Source organism: Callospermophilus lateralis, chromosome 6 (assembly GCF_048772815.1).
Source record: "Callospermophilus lateralis isolate mCalLat2 chromosome 6, mCalLat2.hap1, whole genome shotgun sequence".
NCBI lineage: Eukaryota > Metazoa > Chordata > Mammalia > Rodentia > Sciuridae > Callospermophilus > Callospermophilus lateralis.
In genome coordinates this window covers 28,071,380-28,081,564 of record NC_135310.1, presented here as the reverse complement: position 1 = coordinate 28,081,564, position 10,185 = coordinate 28,071,380, and the positions used below count along the sequence as shown (strand labels likewise).

Here is a 10,185-nt window from a genome sequence, read left to right as displayed (position 1 = left end):
AATTGTAGTTATAATCTCCTTGGTACTCAACTAGTCAAAGTTAAAATGATCTTATCCTATGTATGTTGTTCTCAATGCATGCAAAAGCAAAGCTCAGAATTCTGGAAAACAGGGCATGCTTGAGAGGGAACATCTTGTGAAGATTGTAATTTGACCTTTGAATCAACCTAGCTGAGTAAATTTTAAATATTATAGGAGAACAAAATAGCAAGCCTCAAGGTGGAATTCTGCCCCCTCTTCTTCCCAGAACTATAAACCAGTCAGAAGCTATTTCAGAGATTAAGCTAGAAATGTGTGCCTATCCTTAGTACTTTTTGCTGAGAAATAAAATTCGACACTAGAGATAAAGGTAGATTTATATTTAATGCCAACCCCATCAATCACTCAGTATATTATTCCAGTCTATCTCCATTTAAGTAGTTGAATCAGGTATAACCAGAAACACTTGATCCCCCCACCCCATGAGATATTTATGTTTAGCATTGCAAACCTTTCTAACTCTACACTCAAATATGATGGCAATTAAGGGAGAAAAAAGCACTTTGACAAGTTTGCAGCTTTTGATTAAACCACACCAAGAGGCAATGTTACAATAACAATGAAGCATTATGCCAATTATGTTAAATCCTGCTCTCCGCTTAAGCTCATCATGACCTGTTTTAGTGTCCTGTAACTTATCCTTTGGAATGCTTACTCTCATCAATAAAGTGTTCACCTTACAGACAAGGGGTGGGGGGGGTACCAAAGGGAACAAACCACCCCAAATGACTTCTAGAAAACAAGTATTTCTTAACTTTTTATTGACATTGGCAAATTAAAATAGAATAAATTAACAAGTATTTTTTCAAAAAAATGTTTTGTACAAAAATACTGTCAAAATTTCCTAAAAAGCTTTCAACACAGTAGTATCTTTTCATGTACTGAATATAACTATTAGCACAGTGTCAAAAATGTTGAAGACAGAAACAAAATAAAAATCTGTGAAATGTTTGCCACTGACGACATTCCACACCCTATTATTGTCTGTACATATGGGGGAGGGGGGACAGCCAACTTGAAAGTGAACAGTATGACTTTTCCTGATCCAGAACGGTTTGGCCCACATCTGTTTTAATCTTCCAGTTTAGCATATTTTAAAAATTAGTCTGTACTCATATGCATAGTTTAAAAAATGAAGCGAGATGGCAGAGTTTGTGCAGTAATATCTGCCCTTCAAAGTTCATGCAACCAACTAATGCAATTTTTTTCCTTTCACTCCTAAATCTGAATGCAGTTCAGTCATTTGAAACCATCTACAAAATCCACAAGATTAAGCAGTTTGCCAAGATTAATATCTAACAGTTGAGCACTGGAGAAAGTGAGGAAATAAGGAGTAAAAAACAAACAACGAAAAGGACCAAGTTAGCTAGATATTTCAACTACATAAGGGAGGTGAATGTCAAGGCTACAAAAACGAAACAAAAACAGGAAAAAAAAAAGTGGCAGCATTTTTTTTTTAAACCAATTTGTACAAGTTTATAGTTTACTTTGTTTCCAAGTTCTCAAACCTTTCAGGATTTGAAAAGTGAGATACTGTGTCTAAGGGAATGTTTTTAATTCACACCGAAGAAGTTGGGGGTTTGATTTCTTTCGCCCGGGTTTCGATCAAGTCAACAGCTTACTCTGCTGGGCTGCTGTTTACACACGAAGTCCGTCATAAAATCAAACTCGTTTTGCCCCAGCCAGAGTTCAGGCAGCTCCTTGATGCGGTCCAAGCCCATTTCTATCACTAAGGACATAAGCACTTCCTCGTCGATGAAATCAGTGTCTATGACATTGGGCGGCAGCATTGCAGCAGGGACGTGGGCCACGGAGGCGGGCATGTTGCTGCCACTGCCTCCGCTGCCACCGCCGTTGCTGCTGTTGCTGCTGCCCGCGCCGCCGCCCGAGGTGCCTCCGGAGCCGCCAGGGGTGCTGCTGCCGCCCGAGCCGCCTGGGGTGCTGCTGCCGCCGCTGTGCTTGGGGTTGCAATCTCGGAAGTGCTGGTTTGTCCCGTTCATCTGGTGGCCTGCAGCAGGGTGCAAATCCGGCATGTAGTGGTTGTGGGGATAGGGGTGATGGTTGAAATACTGGTTGTTGAGCTTCTGCAGCTGCATGCTGGCAGGCAGGGAGCCTCCCTGGCTGGCCACCGGGGGGCCCATGAACTGGGAGTTGTTAAACCTGGCCGCGGGGGCCAGGGCACTCGGGGGGTGCCCTCCATTCACAGTCCCCGGCCCCATCGCGTGCCTGATGCCGCTCGTGGCATTCATGTTGCCCGCGCCGTAGTGTATGTGGTCGCCCATCAGGGCGTTGAAGGCGTGTTGGGGCTGCTGCTGCTGATGGTGATGGGGACTCGGGAACTGCCCCATGCCCATGCGGTGGGCAGGGTGGTGGTGCAGCCCGTTGGTGCCGTCGGGGAAGCGCCCGTGGTTCATGGCCATCATATGGTCTGCCATCTCTAGTCCTGAAAGTGAAAAAGGCAGACGGTAAGACCAGCGCCACACGTGTTGCCCACCAAAGAGCACCCCTTATCTTGCCTCTGCTTCCCAGGCTCCCCCCAGCGCAAGTCAGCTGCGAACCACCCCCCAGGATCCCACTAGTACCCTGTGCACCCGAGCTGGCCACCTCGGCGGACCTGCCACCCACCACACAGCTAGGCGCTGCACAAACAGCCCCTTCCCCTGCAATCTGAGTGGTGGGGGGGTGCCCGAGCCCACACCCCCCTGTGTTCCCTGAAGTGGCCTAATAAAGGAAGTGCCCCGTAGCCCTGCCGCGAACTTCAGGCATTAAATCAGCCCTCCTCATCCTGTTGTTGCACATCCTGTTGTTATTCCCCAGCTCCGCCTCACGCTCTTCCTCCGGGCAAACCCTGCCCTCGGAGGACTAGGCTGGCAGGAGCCCCAGCCAGCTTCGCCCGCCGCGCTTACCTTCCGTCTTTGCGATTTCTGCTCCGAAGACCGAGGGCGGGATCGTCGGGTCCAGGACCAGCTCAGCAGCACATAGAGGGGGATTTCCTGGAGTGCCGGGTGCTCGCTGTCGCGATGTCGGCGCCGAGGTCTCACAGCGGTGGCTGGGGCAGATTCGGAGCCGTTCCCTTTTATTTCCCCTCCGCTGCCCTCACAGCTCGGCAGGACCGCCCGGCAGCTGCCAACAATGAGCTGTGTTTCTTAGGGCTTTGGCCACAGTTAATATAAGGGATTTCAGAAGGGCGGAGCGAAAGCCTCCCGGGCGGGCGGCGCAAACACATGGATTCCGGAATTTGGGGCACACTGGATCGGGCCGGGGAGCCGCGTCCCCGGCGCCAGCGGCACGTGCGCAGAGGCTGCGCGCCCAGGCGCCGCCCCGTTGTTCCCCGATTCTGGTTTCCTTCTTGCCCCAAAGCACTAGGGCTAGGTCTGTCACCTCTGGGGCAGCGGGATACTTTTTCCCGGCCTCCCAGCCGGATGGTAGCGCCTACCCGGAGAGGAGTGAGGAAAACTCACCGTCTACCTTTGACCGGATCTTCCCAACCCCGGGTCCCGACTCACCTAGCGATATGGCCTGCCCTCTACTGGAAAGGGTTTTTTTCCTCAGCGTCCCCGCCCTCCAGAGTGCCTTTTTGCCTCTTCGTTGCTGCAAAAACCTCTCCAAGCTGCGAAGAGTGGTTGTGCTTCCCCGAGTTGTGTTTTTAAATCTCCGGACAAATAATGCCCTCCCCCTGAGAGCGCTTTCCTGAGCCGTGCTTTTGTGTTTTTATAGGGGGCAGCAGATAAACCTAATCTAGATATATTCTGCAAGTAGATGCATGCCCCCACCCCACTTTCAAGGACAGGAACTGGGGGCAGGGGTGGGGGGGCGGGGAGATGCAGCTGCTGCAGGTGAACCGAGCGCGCTCGCAGGCCCTGCTGCCTCCATTCCCGCGCACGGGGATCCTGTCCGCACTTTTGGATTCGCTCTGCGCTCCCGGGGTACGTGTGCTTCTGCTAAGTTTGCGTTTGCAGCTCTTGGTAGCTTTGGCATCCGAGCTGAGGCGTCTCAGCTCTGTAAACAAACTCAGCGATCCTCGTCCCCAGATCCACCTTTTTGCACATACACAGTTACTTGCTTCTGCTATTGCCCTTGATCCGGGAGGTGGGGGTGTGTGCAAACTTGCACAGCCTCCCTCCGGGCTCTGCCTGACGGTTTGGGGTTGATTTAGAGGCAAATGGGTTTGTAATTAAGAAATTCGAGGGCTGAGTAAGGCTGCTGTTGCTGGAAAAGGAAAACAAATAGATAACATGGTAATCGCTTTGTAAATAAAGTCGTTCTGGAGGTGGGCACGTAGCGGCACGTCCCGTATGGCACGGTGTGTGCACACACACTGCTGGGACTCTTCCTTTCAGTGAAATTGTTCAGTGGAGCAATAGGCGATAATAATAACCTTGCTTGCAGAACGCGGCACAACGAGCCTGGTAGCCCATTTGGCTCATTGACTTGCAAATAAAACCCCTAACACAGGTCTGAGACACTACCCAGTCGGAGATCTTTTGCTTTCTCACATGGAGAAGTCAAGTTATGTCCGTAATACCAGGATGAGGCTACTTCAAGCTTTATATTGCTCTTTATGTGATAAAATCGAGTTTAGCGTTCTGAATAAGGACTTCTGTGTAGAGTTGTTTCTTATGACTCAATAGCCATTGAAGACTTCCTGCCGCGAAGAGCCAGCCCCCACTTTTCTCCTTTTTCACTCACAAGACTTTTTTAGCTCCTGTTTTTTTTTTTTTGGGGGGGGGGGGGTTGTACATTCGGATACACACACACACACACACACACAAAAAAAAAAAAAAATGCTGTGTCTCCCTGCTTTCCTCTCTTTCCTTTTTCAGGCTCTCCAGCATTTGTAACCAGGTATGCAAATACTTTTGAAATCATAAAAATATTATTTTTTTGTTCACAGAAACACAGAATATATTGCATTGTTAGTTGCAACAATTCCCTATTCTCTTCACCCACGACCTTTACCTGTAGGTTATGGACATACAATTACAGAATGAGAGGCTTGGAAGAGACCTGAAGGGGCCACTTCCTATCAAAAATAGAATGTAAAATATCGGGCAGCTCCAGATAATGGACTGACATCTATTTGTCAGTCCGGATGGGTGTATTAGTTTCCTAGGACTGACATAATAGAATGCCATGCTTAAACAGCAAAAGTTCTGGGGGCCAGATTCAAAAATTGCTGGACAGATTGTTTACTTCCTTTCTTTATTCTGCAGTGTCTTGCAACACAAGAACAGCTTTTGAGTGTCTAATCTAAATTCCTCTTGTAACCATTAAGGAAAGGCACAGCACTGTCCAGCTCCAGTAGTTCTACAAACTATTGGGAAATCCTTGAAAAGGTTATCTGCCCATCCCCCTCCCCTTAAAAGGGGGAAAACACTTTTGGAACCAGCTGGTTGGAATATGGCATGCTTTCTTCATTTACTTTCCTTTCTCTAAGGTATGTTCCCCAAGTTCTGACACTTTCTTAGTACCTGGGCGTACAAACAAGATAGGAGGTCATGATCACAAGGAAGTGTCGGACTAAGACCCTTGTGATAAATGTCACAACAGCATGAATGCACGGGCTTCCTAGTACATACAGGAGGGACATCAAACCCTTCTTGAGGGCCCTGGGAGGCTTCCAGAGGAAATGGTGACAAAGTTGAAACCCAAGGATGAACAGAAGTTTTGTCCCCACCAGAACAGGAATTAGAAAGTCTTAGCCAAGAAATTAAGGCAAAGATGACACAACAGAATGTAGAGGTACACTGAGGCTGGTTCCTAAGGGCTTTGCGTCCCTACCTTGAGAAATGTGGATTGTGTCTGTGAGACTTGGAGGCATTTGAAAGTATGTGAAGCTGTGAGATAGTATTGTTGAAGAATGGTGTCAAGACTGGAAACAGGGAGTCCAATTAGGGGGTAGTTGTAGTAATTAGGGGTATAAGAAGCCCATGTAACTAGGGGTTTAGTCTGTAAACCTGAATAAGGCAGTGGACTTTCTCTGATCCTTCCAATGCTCAATGGGTGTATTAGTTTCCTAAGACTGGCATAACAGAATGCCATGCTTAAACAGAAATGGCAGATCAAGGTATTAGCAGGGTTGGTTCTGAGGGCCAAAGTGGTAAATCTATCCTATGACTCTCTCTTCTAACTTTGGTTTCCTGGGAGTCTTTGATGTTTTATTTTGTAAATGTGTCATTCTGATCTCTGCCTTCATCTTCACATGGCATTTGCCCCGTATGCATATTGGTTGTATTGGCTTAGGGCCTATCCTAATGACTTCGTTTCAACTTGATCACCTCTGTAAAGATCCTATCAAATCAGATCACAATTCCAAGGTACTAGGGATTAGGAATACAGTATGTCTTTTTAGGGGGACAGAGTTCAATCCATAACAGTAGTGAAGAAATGAGGTGAAGCAATGTCCTTGAAGCTAAAGGAGAAAACAACATAGAATTCCCCTCTCAGATGCCTGCTGGCCCATGTTCTCATTTTTTCAAGTCTCTGCTCAAATTCTACCTCAGTTGGGTCTCCCTCACTGACTTACCCAAATAGCAATATCTCTCTTTGTTTCCTGACTCTGCTTTATTTTTCTTCTTATGACGTGATTCCACCTGCCATGCTGCACAGTAAATTGATCATTTACTCCCTTCCCCACTGGAATGGCAGCTGCAGGAGAGCAGACACCCAGCTTATTTGTTCTGTGTCTGAAACAAGTCTTGGCATGGATTAGGCTTTCCCTGATAATGGGTGAGTGAATGAATGAATGAAATATCACACAGATACCAAGGGAACACAAATGAAAGGTTGGAGAAGAATTTCTGAATGTTATTCTCAACGTTGGAAGTGGAAAAATCCAGTAGAAAAGAAGGACAGCTATTAGTCACTGTGTGTATTGTGTCCTGTCATTCACTTGGACAAAACTGTTATGGGTTTGGGAAGACGGTGTACTCAGGGATCATTGACTGCTCAGTAATGGAGGAAGGTCCCCATTGGTATGAACTTTTGACTGAAATGGAGCTTTTAGAGGTGAGCTTTAGCTAAAACCCGTGCTGAGAAAAGGCTGGCTGACTGAAGGGCCTAGCTTCAAAAAATGTATAACCAGAGCTCTTACTTGTGTGGTGGAGGTGGCAGGGGGAGTAGGGTAGAATCTAAGGCTGTGCTTTGTACTTTACCTAAATCATCTGGCTTAATCCTTAACAAGTAAGGGTTATTCCGTCACATTAGTAAAGAGGACCCTTGAGTTTTCAGAGAGTTCTGAAAAATGAGGAAAACAAAACAAAACACCTCAAACTAATAACAGTGAAAAAAGTGTCTGCCTTCTTAGAGGGAGAGGCATAGGGAAAAGGGAAGAGAAAGAGAAAGAGAGCTTGTGAACATGTGATTAATACAGGCAGAATTCCTGAAAGCAACCTGGCACTATCTGCAAGTTGAATAAATACTATTTGTGTGTGTGTTGTGTGTGTACATACACACACATATGTATATACACACACACACAATACACATATATGTGTATGCATATCACTTTTCTTTGTATGTAGTACTGGGGATTGAACCCAGAGGCACTCTACTACTGAGCTACATCTTCTGATCCCCTTTTTAAATTTTTTATTTTTGAGATAGGTTCTCAGTTGCTCAGACTGACTTTGAACTTGTCATCCTCCTGCTTCAGCTTCCTGAGTCACTGAAATTACAGGTGTGACCCAGCATGCTAGGACCATGTCTCACTTTTAAACTTGTAGATTTGGTTCTAATTAATACAGATTTGCTTGAAATCATTACTAAACTCATGATAGATTTTCTGTTTTTATTCATTTTCTCATTCAATAGATACTGAACTGTCATCATGTGGGAACCAATGAAATGTTGTACTAAAAAGTGATCTTCAAGCTGATGAAGTTGATACTATCTCACCCAAGAAGTTGCTTGAAATAAACATTCTGGGACATTAACCTTGGTGATCCTGATTCAGCAGGTTGGGAGTGGGGCCTGAGGATCTGTGTTATTTCTTTAAAGCTTAGTTTGTCCTAATGTTAAGTTAGCTTTGCAAACCACCAATCTTGTCTATAGATGGATGACAACAGAGGTTCTTGTCACAGATTTATGAGTGTAGTAGGTTCATGTTCATAGTGTCCCTTCCCCTGGATTGCCACCTCTTCCACCCCTCCTGCCCATAACTGTAATTTTGCTCATCCTTTAGGTCCAACTTAGATGCCTTCTCCTCTTTCCAGCCTTCTCCAATTTCCCAGGTGGAAAGAATTATAACATCCTTGCTGCTTCCAGGGCAATCTGCTCAGATTTTCCTTTTCGACCAATTCTGGCTTCAGTTAAGGGTATTTGTGTCTTCTTGTGTCCTTTCTGTGATGGTGAAGGTTCCTTGGTGAGCCCCAAGGGGCTGCATGGTATCATGCGTAGAATAGGGTTGACCTTGTGTTAGTTTGCTAGAGCTGCCATAAGATAATCAGACTGGGTGGTTTAAACAACAGAAATTTATTTTCTCACAGTTTTGGAGGCTGTAAGTCTATGACCAATGTGTCAGCAACCTTGCTTCTTCAGAGGTCTCTCTCCTAGGCTTCCAGTTGTCCCCCTTCTTACTGTGTCTCTCCTCTGCATGCAGAACACCTAGGGTTTCTCCTCTTTATGCACATTTCCTCTTTTTATAAAGACACTGGTCAGATTAGATGAGGACCCACCCTGGTAATCACATTTTAATGTAATCACCTCTTTAAAGACCTTGTCTCCAAATATAGTTACATTCTGAGGAATTCAGCAGAGGAATTGAGGGGGACACCATTCAGCCTGTCACCTGTTGTGCCGATTTTTTTTTTAAAGTTAATGGACATTTTATTAGTTTATAACTTTTTAACAGTTAAACTAGGGGGACATTCACACTGGTTTTGATAAGAGGTGTGTTGGAAGGCAGAAGAAAAATTCAGAGACTTGAAATAATTAGAGGAAGGCTCCATCAAAAACAAGATTATATTCAGTATGAAAAACTCCAGTGGTTCTACAAAAACAATACCAAATTACATGAGTATTGGGTAGATAATTACTGAGTAGTTATAACAAGTTCAGCCAATGAAAGAAAAAAAAATGGATCTTTCTATGCTATTGGTTGGTTGAATCAGAGACAGCAATGAAATGCTATTAAAAAGGAAACAACTCAAAGTGCATGAAAAGTAAGACTAACACATGATAGAGCTGGAAGTAATCCTTTTGCTACACTTGGCTCTTCTTAGAGATCATGGTTGGTTTGTAACTTTACATTTTAATAAAGAGTTACAGAAACCAAAGGAGTTTTTTTTTTTTTTTTAAAGGAAATATATTTTAGAGAGATGGGAAATGGGACTTATAATGGCTATGTAATCTGGAGAAGAAAAGGCTGTCAGGTGACTTAACACATATGTTCTTGTGTACACACAGGGAAACTAATATGGTGGATCCTTTCCAGATGTTTTCTTTTTCCACTGAGACAAAGAAAAAAGGAAAGCATTTTTTTTTTTTTTTTTTTTTTTAAAAAGGGCTTTCGATCAGTGGTTCCCAAGTTGTGTTCTGCAGACCTTGACTATTTTCAACTTCATTTTATGTGCTATATATATTAAGGGTTTCTGTTATTTAGTTTCAAAACATTGTTCTGATGTTAAACAGTTATGAAAACTATTGCTTTGGATAATACATAAAAATCAGAATTCTACTCCCAGATGAGACTTTAAAAATAACCATTCATTCCAACTCCTTCATTCTTTTGATGAGAAATCAGAGGTTTTCAGAGGTTAAGTGACTTGCTCAGAAAAGACTTCCTAAACATTTGGATTTTAAAACACCAGTGCATATTACCAGAGGACACTGTCTTTCTGAAGATTCAGTGAAATAGGATAGAGATGTGTTGAGTGGTTTGGATCAGCATTTCCCAACTGGAGTTCTTTATTATAGGTGAGAGGGTTGTAGAAGACAGTTGCAGAATCTATATTGACTTCTATTTTTTAAAAAGTGGAATCACTTGAAAGTATTTTTCCATTCATACTGGTCGTTCAAAAGTCTCTGAGTGTGTGCCTAGTAAGTCCCTAGTGAGTGTGTTACAGAGATCTGAGGAGTAGACACCTAACACAGTTACTCTCAGCTGAATATCCCTGTTAAAGTGTTGGGTTTACTGTTTTACAACTC

General features: G+C 44.5%; 1 protein-coding gene across 1 annotated transcript; it reads right to left on the bottom strand.

Moving 5' to 3' along the window:
* Window positions 1–346: 346 nt before the first annotated feature.
* Window positions 347–3,118, bottom strand: Cited2 (Cbp/p300 interacting transactivator with Glu/Asp rich carboxy-terminal domain 2). Its single transcript, XM_076859683.2, has 2 exons — window positions 2,946–3,118; window positions 347–2,482 (listed from the first exon to the last, which is right to left on the bottom strand). The coding sequence occupies exon 2, from the start codon at window positions 2,472–2,474 to the stop codon at window positions 1,650–1,652; it is 825 nt and encodes a 274-aa protein (XP_076715798.2). The 5' UTR covers window positions 2,475–2,482; window positions 2,946–3,118; the 3' UTR covers window positions 347–1,649.
* Window positions 3,119–10,185: the final 7,067 nt, after the last annotated feature.